This window comes from Anas platyrhynchos, chromosome 1, assembly GCF_047663525.1.
Source record: "Anas platyrhynchos isolate ZD024472 breed Pekin duck chromosome 1, IASCAAS_PekinDuck_T2T, whole genome shotgun sequence".
NCBI classification, from domain to species: Eukaryota; Metazoa; Chordata; class Aves; order Anseriformes; family Anatidae; genus Anas; species Anas platyrhynchos.
Window position 1 is genome coordinate 206,118,851 of NC_092587.1, and position 17,145 is coordinate 206,135,995.

General features: G+C 48.5%; 1 protein-coding gene and 1 long non-coding RNA gene across 2 annotated transcripts in view; both read left to right on the forward strand.

Annotated features, from left to right (window-relative positions):
* Positions 1–2,734: 2,734 nt before the first annotated feature.
* The window catches only part of PGM2L1 (phosphoglucomutase 2 like 1), a 33,622-nt gene continuing 19,211 nt past the window's right edge, over positions 2,735–17,145 (forward strand). The window contains exons 1-2 of the mRNA XM_027466145.3: positions 2,735–3,006; positions 11,236–11,403. Of these exons, the coding sequence (XP_027321946.3) occupies positions 2,908–3,006; positions 11,236–11,403 (267 nt within the window). The 5' untranslated portion in view covers positions 2,735–2,907. The remainder of the gene's footprint in view (positions 3,007–11,235; positions 11,404–17,145) is intronic.
* On the forward strand, positions 3,015–6,976 carry LOC113844832 (uncharacterized). Its single transcript, XR_003499788.3, has 2 exons — positions 3,015–3,585; positions 6,703–6,976. It is a non-coding gene; the product is annotated as an uncharacterized lncRNA (long non-coding RNA).

Sequence of the window (17,145 nt, forward strand, 5' to 3'; positions counted from 1 at the left end):
TCCTGCTGTGTCCTTCCCTCCTGCCAGCCTGCGCTTCTTCAGGACAAAGACTTCAGCTGCTTGGACCCCAGATCAGGTTAAAAATGGCATTTGGGGCCACAGAGGCACGTCCCCACAGAGGCACGTCCCCACAAAGCACCCTATTGACTGGCAGGGGTGTTATCGCTGCCCGGGTTTAGGGTTGCGCTGCCTGCCTGGCGTTACGGTGCTCCGAGCGAGGCAAATGAAAGGATGGGAGTTGCTGCATGATCACCAGGTAACCCAAGAGGCACAGGCTGTTCAGGATCCATAAATAATAAAACAAAAGCCGTGCCACGGAGCAAGGGCATGCGGAGTGCCTGCCGAGTGAGCTGGAAGGACGCGCTGGGTTCATCCTGCGTGACTCCTCTCACTGCAGGAACCAGTGGGCAGAAAAAACAGCCCAGAATCCCAGAATATCATTGGAAGGAGCCGTGGGCCCTTCGGAGGCTTATTTGGCATAAATTACGTGCGGCAAAATTGCCATGGAAACACTGCACCTTCTGGGTTCAGCCCCGAGGCTCTCCGGCGCGGGGCTGGGCAGCTCTGTGTAAGCAACAGAGCTAATCCGGGTTGTTGCGGGTGAGGATTTTGCCAGGTCACTGAGGATGCTCACACGACCGTACAGACGGTTTTTATTTCTGCTTTGCAGTGACATCAGCGTGTGCTTGGCCATTCTTCTGCCGAAAAAGCACGGAGCGCGTTGGTAGGAGCGAAATGTGCGCAGCATTGGTCGGGGGAACGCTACTGAGATGCTGCGAGCCCAGCCCTAACGGGTGCATTTAACCACCTTTACCCCTGCAGTGCGTAAATTTAAACCCCAAACAGGAGCTGTGTGCTATCAGCAAGTCATTTTTATCATGCATTATTTCGTCTACGTTAAAAGAGGACTCTCGTTTTGGGGGTACGGGCTGCGGTTATGCTACGTGGGGGCACTCTGGGTGTCAGAGCAGCACAGGGAGCAGCAGTTTTTTTCCCTTAAAACACACACACAGAGCTGCACATAGGCACATGTAGATATTCATTTTGGCTAGGACGAAGTCATTCCCTCCAGCTGAGCCACGATCCCTGTGGCGCTGGCATCTCCCAGCACAGGATACCCCGCAGAGAAGTTTCAGCCCCTCCACGCTGTGGTTATTTCCAAGAAAGAAATAACACGCACACAGATCCTTATCTTCTATGAGGCTGCCTTATCTTTCTTCAGGGAAATAATCACAGAGGATCCCCAATAGCTGAAGGACTGATCCTATTTAAGCAACAGCGATGAAGGTCAAATCCTGCTTTTAATTGTGGCTGGGAAGCTGAGCACTGATAACGTGGGGTGCGGGCACGGCTGTCCCTGTCTCGTGTGAAAATATTTTATGAGATTCAGGGTGCCATAGAAAGAAACATCCTGCTTGCTCTGCTGGCAGAAGACTACTCTTCAGAATATTTTAAAGCTGTCATTAAGAGAATAAGGGAAAAAAAATGTAGCCACGAATGGAAGCATTTGAAATATGAAGTTTAATTTTAAGAGTCTCTCTTACTGCCTTTCCAAAGAGCCACAGAGTTCTTGTAAGAAATGTTCCTGCTCGGCAGGCATCAGAGAGGCATTTAACATAGCCATTGTCCTTTTTTGGGGGAAAATGAAGTTTTTATAGACTGGAGCTTCTGTTGTGCTGGGCCTTTCCTTGAAAATACAACATGAAGGAGCAGAAAAGAGCAGCAAGGATATGAAGAGCAGAAGCTGTGCCTCGTGTCGACTCATCTTCTTCTCCTTCTACAGCCGTAGGACAGCCCTTCAGTGATAACAGGCCGATTTATTTCTGTCTTTACCTCTTCTGCTGCCTACCACCAGCCCCGTGCAACAGTTTATAGGTTCACCTCCCCGTACCAAGCCAGCCCTCCGGACCAGAGGATTTGTTTGTGTCCCCATTCCCTTACAGACCCCCAAAACCTCGGTCCCATCGCCCTGCGGACCCCAAAGCCTCGCCTCAGGGCCTGCGATCGCTATGGCAACCTCAGCAGAGCTGCTGGGGATGGCAGCAGGGCTGAGCACACAGGGGGACAACCCAGTTAGGACTGGGGCTGACTGGGATGGGGGTGAGGGTTGTTATTTCCCCCCTCACATCAATTTAACTGCTGCTGGAGCCTGTCGGGGAACACCCCAAAACCAGGGGCTCATTGCCCAAGGGCGGACTGATGCCATTTTCCTTCCAGAGGGAGAAAAGCGAGAAGCTTGGAAGCTGGCTTGGGGCTGACAGGGGCACAATTAAGGAGATTTTTTTAGTTTTTTAGGTTTTTGCTCGCGTGCATCACCCTGACGGATTAGCGCGCCCCTTCAGTGGGGCGGCACGGGATATCCTAAATACAAACACACACACATATACATTTATTTACTTTATTTGTAAGTGAAATTTATTATTTATTTATTTATTTATTTATTATTTATTTTTATATAAGTGCAAACATGGAACACCCAAGGAGCCTCCTCAGCCCCCGAGGCCCCAGCGCCGTGTGACGGCTCCCCTCAGCGGGCCCGCTGCCCCCCTGAGGCACAAGGCGGCGAGCCGCGACGCCTTCTGGGACTTGTAGTTCTTTCCCTGACAACAACCAATCCACTTTGCTGCGCGTCTTGCCCGGACCGGACTACACTTCCCGACAGGAAGCTGGCGGGCGGGACCGCATTTCCCCGCCCCTCCAGCGGCAATCCCGGGCTCTGATTGGCGGGCGGGGCGGCGCGGGGGCGGGGCCTCGCTGTGGAGAAGCAGCGGGGCGGGCGGCGCTGAGGGGAGCGGGCGGCGGCTGCGGCCCCTCGGGTCCCTGCGGAGCCCTCCCGGCGATGCCCGGTGCCGCGGAGTGAAGCCGCTGCCTCTTTCTCCTCCTTCTCCTTCTCCTTCTTCACCCGAGATGGGCGACGTGAACTCCAACGTGCCCCTGACGGCCGCCCGCAGCACCGGGGACGCGCAGCTGGACCGGGCGGTGTGGCAGTGGCTGAGCTGGGACAAGGTGCGGGGACCGGGACCGGGATGGGGCCCCTGAGGGCTGCTGAGGGTCACTGAGGGCCGGGGGCACGATGCTGGCAGCCCCCCTGCACCCCCTACCCAAACTGAGGCACCCCCGGCCCGGCGGTGTGAGGTGCCCCAGGAACCGGCGTTTTGACCGTTTTCGCCTTTATTTCTCCCAAAATGGCCTCGTTCTAACCCCCCTCGGGGGTTACGGGGGGCTGAGAGCCCACCCGGTGGGCTGCAGGCTGTGTTAGCGCAGTGCTAGTTCCCCTGAGGGATCGTCTCGCTAATAATGCTATTTTTTGGGTTATTTTCCCCAAACCGCTGCCGAAAAGCTTATTATTTTTTTTGCTTCTTTACCAAAACGTCACGGGCTGGGCTGAAAAACATCGCCTGGGGGTGGGGAGGGACCCAAACACCCCCACAGGCTGCAGCACCTCGCTGCTGGTGGCTTCCTTGTGGTCCTGCCCCAGCCAGCTGTGTGCTAGGGGGGATATTTTGGGGCCATTTGCCTCCTTTTTTGTCAGGCTAACTCTCACCAAATGCCCGTGGAAGTGCCTGGGAGCAGCGAGGAGTGCAGGTAGGTGACAACATCCGTGGTGCCACACCTGGTAAGCCAGGCCGAACTCCAGCACTGAGCGGTTTTGGACCCTGACTTTCCTTTGGTTACCCTGCTAAAAGGCTCTTGAACAGCTCAGTGTGTGCTGATCCCAAACGGGTGTGATCTAGGAGGGTTTCCGCCTTTTAAACCTTAAGCTACCGGGGAAAAAATAGTGCTGATTAAGCCCAGCACTACTGAAATAATAATATTTCTACAAACCCAAATCAGCCAGGCAAATAGCAGCCAAAGAGGCACCTGTTCACCCCCAGCTTCTCTAGGTGACAATCGTGACGCTTCCTCTTGAACTTGATAATTAGAGAGGTTTTGAAGGAGCCCTGTGAATTTTGGGGCTCCAAAGCAGCTGGAGGAGGGCTGCAGCAGCAGGAGGAGGCTGGGCACGGGCAGTGCAGCAGCACCCGATGTAAACAAAGGAGGGGACGGAGGGAAAGCTGCAAGGAGAAGGGAAAGCTGCAAGAAGGGAAAGCTGCAAGGAGAAGCTCCTCGTCGCATCGAAGACCCAGGAGACGAGGTCTCCAGAGGCTGGCTGTTATCAGCCAACAAACCTTGTTATCAAACAAGGTCTCTGTCTCACCCCCGGCTTCCTTAGCCCTGGGGACTTTCGCTGCCTCCGATCAAAGCAAAACGCCTCTGCTATTTTTTCCCTCCCCTCGCTGTATTTAGCTGTGGGGAGCTTTTGTCCTCGAGCTTGATTGAAATTTCCTCGCTGTAATTAATTCGAGCCGTGCCTCGCTGTCGTCCCCTTTGGTTTGGGTGTACGCGCTCACCTCCTCTAAAACGAGCTGTGATTAAGGCTGGGCTGTGGGTGGAAGAAAACTGCCTGCGTGACGATCATTTTGCTTTTCTCCCGTCTCACCACTGCTGGGCATCTTCCTTAATGCTGCTGGCGACTGGCTCAGAGGAGCCTCACTAACTAAATCTCCCTGCTCTCCCCTTGATTGCTGCCTTTACGTTCTGCTCCAAGATACCAGGCACATGCTTTTGTTCCCACAGCTTACGAGTGAAGGCTGAACAATTAGTCTTTGTTTTCTATTTTCTCCCTTTAATCGCTCTTCATTCACTCTCCGACTTTATTGTCTTTCCATAACTGTCTCGAGTCTCCTAAAGGCATCTGCGTTGTATAGAAAGCTGTCAGAGCAGTTGTCTCCAAGAAAACCGCTTTTGTTTAGAGCAGTTCGGGAAATTGGACCTTGTCTGTAGTAATTCCCTTATCTCAGGAGGCTTTAAAGTGGCCAGGATACGACACAGAGAGGACAGAAATGAGGTGTGCTCAGTCGTGCACGGCAGAGGAAGCTTTCAGGGGCTTTTTTGGAGTGCTCCTGACTGCTGCCACTTAATTTTTGCAGCTTTTGAGATGTTTTAGGAGGTAATTACAGACCAGTGACCTGCTCCTGTCATTCTACTCACCGGTTTTATTTTTTACAGAGCCTTTACTGCAAATTTCCAAGAATAAAATTGCAGAGAATAAAGCCTAGGAGGTGGCCATGGATGAAAAGAGAAGCTCTCCAAAAATAACTTGCATTCACTGCAAGCTCAAACATTAAAACCTGTAGGATATTGCGAGCTATGGGAACAGCTGATTCTGGGTTAGATGGGTTTTGTGCCAGCACATTAATTGGGGCGCTTTGGGATGAAGGTGAGAGCTCCCCGTCAGCAGCAGTGGGTTTTATTGTGCACGGAAATTTTTGTTAGGATCGTGCCCTTCGTAACACGCCCTGAAGTCAGGCAGATGGACTTGATCTTTGCAGGCCCCTTCCAACTGAACTGTTCTAATATGTTCAGACTCGCAGGAAAGATGTGTAAAGGAGCATTTCTGTAAGTATTTTTGGTTTTATTTTGGGCCAGCACACAAGAGGTGGCTTCCCTGCTGGGCTGTGCAGCTGGCTCCTGGGGCTGCCTGCCTCTAAAAGAGAAGGACAACAGCAGACCCTGTTCCCTGCCCCCTTTTTAGCTTTGCCCTGCTGCTTGTTGCTGAGGTTGGTGGGTTTGAATTTAATTCACAATTAAATTAAATTAAAGGCATGCCCAGAAGGTGACCCTGCCTCTGCTGACATGCTGGGGATGGCTCGGTGTGACCTGCAGGACTTGTGGCTTGTGAAATTTAGCAGGGAAAATCCTGGCTGGGTGGCCGTGGATGGCCTTCGATCCGCTCCGCAGCCTCTCACCCCGTGGTGTTCCCCAGGGCTCGCTTCTGGGGCCTGTTTTATTTAGGATTTTTGTCAATGGCATCGACGAGGGGATCGAATGTGCCCTCAGTGGGCTCACAGATGGCACCGAGCTGGATGGGAGCGTCGATGTGCTCGAGGGTGGGAAGGCTTTGTGGGCTCAGGGACGTGGTTTAGCAGTGGGCTTGTGTTCGATGGGTGGTTGGATTTTATTATCTGAAGGGTTTTTGAGGTTCTCAAGCTGTCTGTGGCCTGCTACCCTCCTCCAGCACCATTTGTGCTGGGTAGCACTTGTCTGAGCTCATGGAATCATTTACCTTGGGGAAAAAAACCTTCAAGGTCATCAGTCCCAAAATCAGCCTGGCCTCCTGAGTCCTGTCACCAAACCAAGGAGCACCTTGGACGTGCAGCTCCCTTCCTTGGGGCCTCTTTGCTTTTGGTAGCAGGATTTAGGATTCAGAAGGAGGATGTGAGTGTACCCCACTGTGCTGGCACAGGTACCCTGAGCAGCAGCCTCTCTACAGTCACCTGACTGATTTTTTTTTGGTTAAAATGGCTGGCTAGAAAACAAACATTTCTTGCTGAAGGAGAGGAAATGAGAGCCTCAAATTTTTAAGGGAAATTTTTAAATGAAAACTTGCTGCAGGTGCTGCTGGCCTTCAGTTATGTCTGTATGGTGATCAGCTATGCCACAGGCAGTGCAGCATCTGCTGGGCAGGAGATCCTACAAAGATGTACTCTGCTGGGTTTGGGTCTAAGGGACTGACCCTCATTTTTTTTAAAAAAAGCTTAAACTTGATGGAAAACCAGAGACTGGCAGGCAGAGCTCGGTGCGCTTCGTTTGTGGCTGTCAGCTTTCTGAATGCGAAGCAAATCTGACTTCTCTCTTTTTTTTTTTTATCCCTGTTTCCAGGCAAAGAGTGCCTGTAACACCAAGACTGCTTGGAGGGAGAGCTGTGAACTGCAGCTCTGCTGGCAGGACCTTCGCCTTGAGATCTAACCCTGGCAGCAAACATTATTTACGTGATGGGGAGCGAAACGATCAGTGAGAAATACTCCGTGCCCTCGCACCTTAATTCTGCAGTTGTTTCAGCTTGTGTCCCACTGAGCTACACCACGAGGGTCCCATTCCCTTTCAGTAGGCAGTTGTGCCATACAGAACTGAAAATAAAGGAGCATAACGTTGAGTTCTGCAGAAAATATGCTTATTTTAGTAAAACTCCCAGCCTTTCTTAAATGTGACGTTGCAGAGCATTGACTGTTGTGGGGTTTGACCCCAAAGTTCTGTCGTACATCAGATTCAGGCAGAAAATGTTTTTGGGAAGCTGTTGAAGCTGTACCTCATGTCTCTAACAGGATCATCTCCTTCCCTCTTAAAATCCACTGCAGCCACTTGGCTCTGCGGGACTCAGAGTGGAGGTTATGTGAAATATTTGGGTTTGAAATTCTGACCGAGCTCCTGACAGCCCCCTTCTCTTCAGTTTCACCTGCTGCTAACGCAAAACCTGTGAGAACGAGATAATTCCCCGGGCTTCCTTGGTAGTCTGCTTGAGATGGGATAAGAAAACAGTGCCTGGCTCTGGTGGCTCTTTATTTCCCACGTATCAAATTGCAAGGCTCTGAGCCGCTTACTGATTGAGAGCTCTTCACAAATTTACATCTTGGTGGGGGCTTAGCGCATCTGAGGGCGCTCACGCCGCGGTTTTGGCTGCTGTGGCTGAGGGCAGGAGCAGCAGGGAGGTGGCACTCAGCAGGGAGAAGCTGTGTTTGGGGAGGAGGGAGCCCTTCAAACTGGCACCAGGATGGGCTGGGAGCTGGTGCTGTTTCTCCTGCCTGTCCTCTCCACCCCTCTGTGGCAGGGCAGCTGAGAAATACAGGGCTGGAAGGACAAAACGGGGAAAAGGGGAGGAAAAAAAGACACCAAAAAGGGTAGGAGCCACGCTCAGCAACCCAGCTGTAGCCCTGTCACCAGCCTGAGGCTCCTCTTGCCTTCCCTGACCCTTTTTTGGTGCATTTTCAGCCTCTTCCCTGCAGGGCCCTCCCGGCTGCTCTCCCCTTATCTGCAGCCTCCTTGTGCCACCTTATCTGGTGCTGCGGGGTCCTGAGCACCTGCCCTGTGCTCCTGGCGTGTCCAAAAAGCTGTGGAGGTTTTGGAGATGAATTCAAGGCTTTTTTGGCTTGTGTGAAACAGCGTAGCTGATTCGTGCTTCAAAGGCTTCCAGCAGCCTGGTGGTGGTGTTGTGGGATTTGGTTTGTTGTTTTTAAAGGATGTTTAGGAAAATCCTAGTGCAGCACTTGCTAATTGTGAAGGAATTTCTCCAGGGCTCTGCGCTGGGACTGACGGAGCTCACCGACACCGATCCAGGCAGCAGTTAAGAGGGGGCACTTCAGGGGCTGAGTTTGTGTTTCTGAGCTCATTGAACCGGGTGCCAACGCGGTGCTGCTGCCCTGCTTGGCCTCCAAAGCTCGGGAAAACTTTTTCTAAGCAGTTTCAGGTCCAGCTTTAGGATTATTTTTTTTTCTTTAGCTCGTAGCTTTTCCTCCCCCTTCTTTTCTTTTCCGTTTGTAGGAAATTTTAGCTCCCCGGTGTTGGGATGCTATTTTGGCTGACTCGGTTTTGTTCCCCAGGGAATCGATAAGGCAGGAAAAAAGCAGTTAATCTATTTGTAACAGTGGTGGTGTGGCTTCAGGAAAGCCTTGCCCCAGCCTCGCAGAACTCAGGGCCGCGAAACGGGTGGTGTGGTGTTGTTCTCCTCCTGCAGGTGAGCAATAGGGTGTATCCTAAAAAAGCTACCAAGGATGCTCAATAACCTTATTTTAAGGCAGAACCGTGTGTTGAGTTCTGGTGGTGTGAAATGAGGCTTTCAGCCCCTTTTGCCTCAAACTCTTTCCGCGTTAGTCATTTGTTTTCTGGCTGCCTGCCTCCGAGCAGCAAAAAGAGGCTTTCATTTTGGGGACCTCATAGTTGTGCCCCATTGTTTTTTGGTTTATTTTGGGGCCTGACTTAGCAGTGCTGTGAGTAACGGCTCGCTCTGGTTGCGGAGCCCTCCGAGAGCCCTGACAGCAGTGGCTTGCCTTTTATTTTAAGGCACAAAAACCTTAAAAATCTAATTCAAGCTCACGTCTCTCATTTTGCTAGGATTCAAGTTGAGCAGTGGAAATAGTTTGGTGTTTTTGTACCAGCTTTACAGAAGCTTTTCTTCCCTGGAGGAGGCGGTGTGGGTGATTCCAGCAGGCTTTTCCCAGCGCTTCCAAACCCTCCCGAGGATCTTTTCTCCGTGCAGAGCAAGTTCCCCAGCGCCGCGGAGGCAGGGTGGGAGCTGTTGCTGGCTGACCTCTGTTTTAAATGTCAGGGGTGTCTCACCCTCGCCTTCCAGATTCCGTTTGCCTTCTTTAACCCTTGTGTGGGGCTCGGCTCGAGGTTTTGGAGAAGGTTTTGTGCAGCCGGAGCTGCCCTGTGCTATGATTGTCACAGGAGCTGTTGTTTTATGCTCTGCACTGATGGCTCTGCCCGGGCTGTGTCCTCAGCAAGCCTGCCCCAGGTTGCAATGTGCTTACAGGGATTATGTCCTGGCCAAACTGGGTGCCAGGAGACAGGACTGAGGTTCTTGATGACCAAAGGAATTCACAGAGCCCTCAAAATCCTATGTTATAAAATGCTCGTGCTTATTTATCAAGACAGCAGCCGATGGATGAGCTGCTTCCACCAGGAATCAACGTCTAAAAGGATGCACCAGCAGGTACATCCAGTAAAAGGACTGGCACCACTGCTCTTCTCTCCTTGTTCTCTTCATCCCAGAGGACTTTCTCCTCTCCCTACACATGCCCAGGGCACTGGGATTCGTGTTACTGTGACTGTTTAATTCTCATGATCATAAATAATTAATATTAAAGTTTCCCTCCTTGTCCCCCTAGCCTCGGTGTTAGCTGAGGGTGCAGGTTAACCACAAAAAAAAAAAAAAAGGAGTTTGTGTGCGTGCACTTTGTACCCTTGGGAGTTGGTAGCTGTGATAATGTAGAACAGATCTGTAGGGACAGGGGGAGATCTCAACAAGGAGCAGGTTGTATCCTGCCCTGCCCTGTGATGTGCTGGGTGCTGCACGTGGCTGACTTCAAAGCGTTTGTAGGGTTGTAGGGTAGCTTTCCCTTCCGTGCGGGCCTGAAGGTAAATATTTGAAGGCAGCCTTTTGGAGAAATATCTGATCGCTCCCTCAGCTGGACTCTGAGCGGTAGTAAATGTTCTCTTTATACATGAAGGGAACAAAAGCTGTCATTCTTCGTAAAGGCAATAAATGTTGAACAATGAGTAGGTGTCAGATCAGAATTGCTTCCTACTGGTTTATTCGGCCAACCTCTTTCCTTCTCAGGTGCCCGTCCCTGTTAGTCTTGGGTTTTAGATGCTGAAGGCACGGGATGACGACTTTCCTGGTGTCCAGTCCTGACTTGGGTGGTGTTTATATCCCTTTTGTTGGTACAAGAAGCACTCTTTGCAGGTCAAGAACTCCTGCCATAAGAAATAAATCTCCCTGTTCTCTAAGATTGAAAAAAGGTTACTTTTCACTGATAGGACTGCTGCTTTGGGGAGTTAAATTGGTTTTTCTTCAGAAAGATGCCAGCTCTTAAACCCAGTGAGTTCCCTGCATAGTGGCTGTATCATGTACTGTGTGTTAGATGTGTTTTTTTTTCTGAGTTTTTCAGTAATTGTAGAAGTTTTGGAGTTGCTTTAACTCTGTGTATTTAACTGGAAAAATCCAGACCTTCCTAAATGTACTTGAAAAATGAAATTTGTGGAGTAACAAAAGTCGCTGTTACAGCGATGCATGGGGCGTTTACCTTCTGGTGGAGCAGCACTCATCCTTCCTCAGCCCCACTGAATATGACTGGGCTTTTCTGGCAGGACAAATGCACAACTTCTGTAAGAATTTGTGACAAATGAAGGCTTTGACTCTCTCCTGCCCACCTCGCTGAGTGTTAATGTAATTGAGAAGAGAAGCTCTATTGTGGAAGACAAGCTTTATTTTACAGTGTCAGCTTTATTCTGCTGGGCTTGTTTGCAGACCTTTCCCGCAGGTGGGGAGGAAGGAAACAGGGCTTTGAAATTAAGATTTCTGTCTGCCTTCCAGCAGCATGGATTGCGAGTTAACTGGTGCTACCTGCCTTGGAAAAACATGCTCTAAAGTCTGTGTGCCTCACTTAGGGGCTTGATGTAGCTGGAAGGTGTGTGGGTAACTGAACATTGTCACATCGATGGCTGCATGCTTCGTAAATAAGGATGAAACAGGAAAAAATCTGATGGAAATGTGAATTACAATGTCAGCTAGTTCATGTAGATGGAGATTTTTATAGGGTAGGAAGGACTTGTCTAAGAATTCATTAAAAACAAAATGCGTATAGTTTCAGTCCTGATTTCAAGTACTAAACGAAGACCTTGAATCTTCTTTTGCAGAACCAAAAAACAAAAGAGCAGATCGAGAACTTGTTACAGAACGGGAAGCACAAGGAGTTACGGGATCGTCTCTGCTGCAGGTTGACCTTTGGGACTGCCGGGCTCCGCTCTGCCATGGGAGCTGGTTTCTGCTACATCAATGACCTAACGGTGATCCAGTCAACGCAGGTACGTGGGGGAGTTGTGTACCAGAGAACCGAGCAAGCTCACGGGAAGCTTTTGGGTCGGGGAATGTTGCCCTGAAACACAAGCTGGAGGCGAAACACAGCAGCCATAGTGATAGTGTGGAATGTTTTAGGGCTGGAAGGAAATAAAATAGTTGGAACAGGTTTAACTGGACATCCTAGTAGGCAGAGCATAATCGCTCTGGCTGGAATTTGGCCAGTAGCTAAAGTCTGTTACACTGCTCTGAAGGTGGAAATCATTAGCTGTCATAAGAACCTTCTGTAGAAAATACCCCAGCACACAAAAAACAGGAAAAAAAACAACCCCAAAAGCATAACCACCCCCAACCAAACAACCCTTTTCTTCTATTTTTAGCTGAATTTGTGATTAAGTATGCAAAACCAACAGGCTTTGCTAGAGAAATGAGTAAGGAGTAAGCTGAAAAAGCAAACGTAGGCTGACTGAAGAACATCTGTGGTGTATGTTGCTTCTGGGTAACCTTCCCTTAGCAGTGGTTGGGAGTGTTACTCACAGTGGGCTCAAGTAGTTGTAGGGGAGTATGGTGGTGAAGTGCACCTGCGTTCCTGCAGCTCTTGGAAAACTTTAAAATGGGAAAGTAGGAAATTAATTTGAATCAGAGAATGAACTGGACCTCAAATTGCGAATTTTACGTTACATACTGCTTCAAGGAAGCTGATGTTTCATGGTTTATCTATGATTTAGTGCTTGCATATTTGGGTTAGATTTATTGCTATAGAATTACTTGCTAAGGAAACATCGTAAAAAAGCAGGTGTTGGAAGTTTGGAGCGGAGTGTGTTGGGGTGGACTTCCTGATACGAATGTCAGGGACGGGGAGATCTTGGAACTTGATTGCCACGTTGATAGATGTGTAGTGGGTTCAAGGAATGCAGTGCTGTTGGAAAGGGTCTTATAGGATGTGTGTTCCCATGTACGTGGAGTAAAGATTTGGCCATGGAGGCTTTAGTCCTAATTTCCTGTTCCTCTGCTAGAGATTTAGGCTCTGTGATGGTGCTGGGAGTATGTTTAGAAGGGGCGCAGAAGCTGTTGGGTGGAGTTGAGCTGCTTAGAGGCTGCCGTGGATGATAGGAGTGCTGTGTGGTGGTCAGGACTGGTGGCAGGCTCCTCACTTCTAATGCATCTCGTCCTTGAGCCGATTTCTAGGTTGTTTTGACTAGCAAAAGTACACGTGTATGACTTCTAGACTTGTTCCTTCAATGTCTTACACCATTTTTTTATATGTTGATTTTGGTCTCGCATTCCAGAAGAGGGATGGAAAATGATCAGCCTCCTCGTTTCCATCACTGCTACTCTTTCAAGCAATGTTCAAGTTATGTAATTTATCCAAATATCAACCTATTGATTAGTGTAAGGTGTAACCATCTCTGCCATTCCTTGCTGCCCTGTTTTGTCCAAGAACAGATTAAATATTTCCCAAAGAACTTGTTCCCCTGTTGTCTGTCTCCTGGAAGGAACAGCTGATGTTTTAGTTATTGATCACAAGTGCTGTGCTCCTTTTCCATATTGCTGTCTCAGAGTGACTTTGTTCTTAAATGTGCTCATTGTCCAGCACCAGGACCATTCTCAGCTGAAGTGTTCCTCTGTCAAGTTTTTCCTCCAAAATATTTAATCTTTACAACTAAGCTACGTAAATTAATTGAGAACACATTTCAAATTGATCTGCCATTGTGCTGATCTTGTATAAGACAAGTCTGAACACTGGTCTGTATTTCCTCTCCTTATGAAAATACAAAATACAAAAAGGTTTGGACTTTGTGTATTAAATATACTTAAATGTCTTAGCTGTCCCTGCCTTTTACTCTTGAGTATTGAATGTGAAAAGAACTGATGGGTTTGTCACCATTTGTTGTTCTCAGAACACCAATAACAAGCTTTTGTTAGGAGGAGCCTGCTGAAACTTGTCTGCTTTGACTACTTTTGGTAAAAGGTGCTTCAGCTTTAAGATAAAAGGTATTTTAATACCTGATTTACAAAGGGTTACTAAATTCTCTCTTAATACCGTGTACTTGAACTTTTTAAAGTATTCCTCTCTTTGCAAGCTAATTCTCAGAAACCCGTCCCTCAGCAGACACGACTGAAACCACTTTGTCTGGCTCAGGGCAAAGTGGAAGCGCTTAGAGCTTGGAACAACTTGGGCTTGCTTAAACATACTGCTGATGTCCCACTTGTCCAGCTGGAGCCCAAACTTTTGTAGGGAAAACAAATTCTAATGGCTCATCAGATGGGCTTTTAAAAGCAGAGAAGTAGCATCTTGGAGCTTATCTGTAGGGCTTGGAGCCTGGCCTTATCTCTGATCGTTTTTCCTTTTCAGTTTCATTTTTTCAGTTTCGTTTTAGGCTTAGAAAGCTTGCTTTAGGTTTCTGAGCTCAAAATAGGATACGTCTGAGGATGGTGCTTCCTTCAGGTCTGGCCTCCTGGGTGCCCAAGTGGTGAGCTGTAAGTGCTGTAACTGGACGAGCAGAGCTGTATGGTGGGAATGAGCTGAAGAGGTGAAGAAAACAGTAGCTCAAAACCTAATAACATGCTGTCAGGGATGAAAATGTTAAGACTACTTAAGCTGTTTAAACAATCCCCTTTTTTTTGAAGCAGGGTAAACACCTAGATAGTGCAGAGGAAGTTAATAAAAGTCACCTTACCTCTTGGCCAGCGCCGTGTGTTGGATTTGGAGTCGGTCATGCTCCAGGTGCCTGAGGATTGCATGCTGCCTTTGTGTTTTGAGCCTCGTGAAAGCGTGATTAAGCTCGGGTCGGCTGGCTGATGCACGTTGTTGGCAGAAAGTGGAAAGTTTTGTTTTGGTCAGCGGGGAGTCTCTTGGTGAGTTCAGTTTTATGAGCCTTACGCATTTCTGAAGCTAAGAAACTGGCCAGTCGTCACTTGCTCCCTCTGCTCAGCTTCTATTTATGGTTATTTATCAAAGCCACATATCGAATTTAAAAAAAAAACATCCTGAGAATCAGATCAAAACTTATTTCTGAAGTAAGTTTCACTGTGTTTAATGTGTTCGAGTACTTCCAGTGGTCTTGTTCCAAAAGCTACTGCTGTTGACAGAGGTTTGCTGAACCTCACCTGAAACGGGCAGCTCTGTTTCTGTAAATCTGTTCTTACGTGCTACGGGCTGTTCAAAGGAGACCTCAGCGTGCAATTAATTCACAATTTCATTTACTGATTCTATTGGTATCATCAAAATTCAGCTACAGAAGGGCACGGATATCCAGGAGTTTCTTTAGACTCTTCTGAAGGTCATTGGTACGTAACTTGTGCAGAAAGCCTACATTTTTCCTGCTCAAATATTGTGACCAGTTGCTTTTATTACTCACTCTCACTGACCTCTAGAGGGACAAAAATAGTGTCACCTTTGCATCATTGTTCTGAGTTTCCTCCTGCTGTGTAAGAAAAGCTAAATATAGGAGTTGAAAGACTTAAATAGCAGACTTCATAAAGCTGTTACTATCTCTTGAATCATCAGCCAAAGTTTTTTCCTTCCTGTTCTTGATACCATCGCTTTTCCCTCACTTTTCCTGAAATTGATCAAAGAGAACTGGACAAGCAAGAGGATTACTTAAAGCATGGCAGTGGAAGCAGACCGGACCCATATTTATAAAAGGGAATCACCTGAACTGTGTAGCTGTGGAAACATTTGCGATATTTCAGTGCATCCAAAGAGAATTTTTCAGGTCCACAGGGAAGGTTATACACTCCTATGCTGATGCTTGCTAATGAGTTCTTAATTATCACCAGGTGTGTAACAGCAAGGTGTTGACTCGGATGTCTTTAATTTGGCAGCAGCTACTCAGAAATCCCAGGAGGAGTTAGATGAGGGCGCCATCAAAACCTGAGTCTTGTAAAAAGGAGAGAGAAGTTCTTTAAATTGGGATTTTTTTAATGAAAGGGCTTATCCCAAGAAGTGTTGGATTTATTGATTCTCTCTGAGGAAGGGAGAATCAGACCTGGAAGAAAATAGGTGTGAAGTTGGGTAGAGAGCGAGAGTTTCCAGCAGGACAGCTGACTGCCCAGTATAATAACTGGTAAGGAGCCGCGGCGTGCTGGGAGGTACGGGGAGGTGGGCTCTCATTTGTGATTGCTGGTGCTGTGGTCAAAGGGGACTCCCATAAAGCCCTAGTGTCCCTCTTAGAATTCTTGGTGTCATTGATCTCTATCAAAACTGTTTTAAAAAAAAGCTGGTTTAAGAGGTTGTTCTAGGAAATATTCCGCCTCACCCCCTGAGAGGGGTGTTATTGAGATTGCCGGTGGCACCAAGAGCTACCAGAAATGCTCAGGCAGAAATAGCTGGCCTGAGGCACGGGGGAGAAAGAGCAGAAGATCTAACCTCTAAAAGATCAATACAGGCCCTTGCTCTGCAATAAAAATAAATCAGCTTCTCTGTTTGAGGATATACAGTAGGGAGACGAGCAGCGGTGCTGGCATTAGGGGCTGCTGTGTACTCAAAAAGCAAATACATTTATGGTGTTTGTCACTTGGAAGGAGAAACTTGATGTGTGGGGTCCTAGAACTGCCAGAAGAGAAGGTTCAGGGGTGGAGGAGGGAGAGGGAAAGCTGCTGTGGGGTAAGGATGAAACAGAAATGCTATGAGATGGTTTTACGTCTGTAAAGAGTGCTTTGTAGCTTGATGCCTTTCCCATGCGCAGAAGAGTAGTGGTTGTTCTGTTGGAACGTACCTTGAAGGAGAAGTTTCCATGCCCTGTTTGCTTCCTGTTCCTAACCAGCACCGCTTTGTCCAACGTGCTGCTGCTTCGTTTGTAAATCCTGGCTTCGTTGTGCAACTTCCTGGTGCTTGAGGAACCAGTTCAGAATAAACCCTGCGGTGTGCCCTGACCTCAGGCTAGATTCCGCTAGCCTGCACGAGGATGTCTCGGTCAGAAACCTGCCATTCATCTCCCTAAATGTTACTCAATCTGCTCACGTTGTGAACAAGTTTTTCCCATTCCTCTGTCTCATATCTGCTTACAACTGGGAGTGAAAGCTCCTGAAGTTATCGGGGCAGTGCGAACGTGTTTGTGGATCAACACATCGGCCTGCTGTGAAGGTGACTTCAGCTGGTGACCGTGCCATCAGCCAGCTTCTGGCTCCAGTGGCATGCCAAGAATTGATCCAAGTGTTTCTCTCTCTCCATTAATCCCTTTATAGTAACACTGCAGCTGTGGCTGAAATGGTTCTCTGAAGAGAAACCTGTGTTCCTTGCTGCAAATTCATTCATCTTTTTATTTAAAGAGTTCAGCCAAGCTGAGTTTCACAGGTAGGAGTCTGGCTTTCCCATCAAGAGCTTGCTCCGTGGTGATAAGGAGTCAGATCCAGGTAAGGACGTAGCAAAGAACTGCACTTTGCAGTGGGGAAAAATCCTTTTGAGTCTAGCTTGACATCTCACCTTCCTCCCCCATGCAGAGGGAGTTTGTCCTAGTAAGAGGTGGCTCTGTCAAGATAAACTTGGCCAAGATATGCTCACGGCGATGTGTTTGTTTTAGTGAATTGTAATGGTGGTAATGAGCTGTAGCACATGGCAATTCTCGCAGATAACCAGTGATAGGAGAAGAGGGAACAGCCTCGAGTTGTGCCAGGGGAGGTTCAGGTTGGCAATGAGGAGCCATTTCTGCTCAGCAAGAGCGCTCAGGCCTTGGGACGGGTTGCCCAGGGAGGTGGGGGAGTCCCCGTCCCTGGGGGTGTTCAAGGAGAGGTTGGACGTGGTGCTT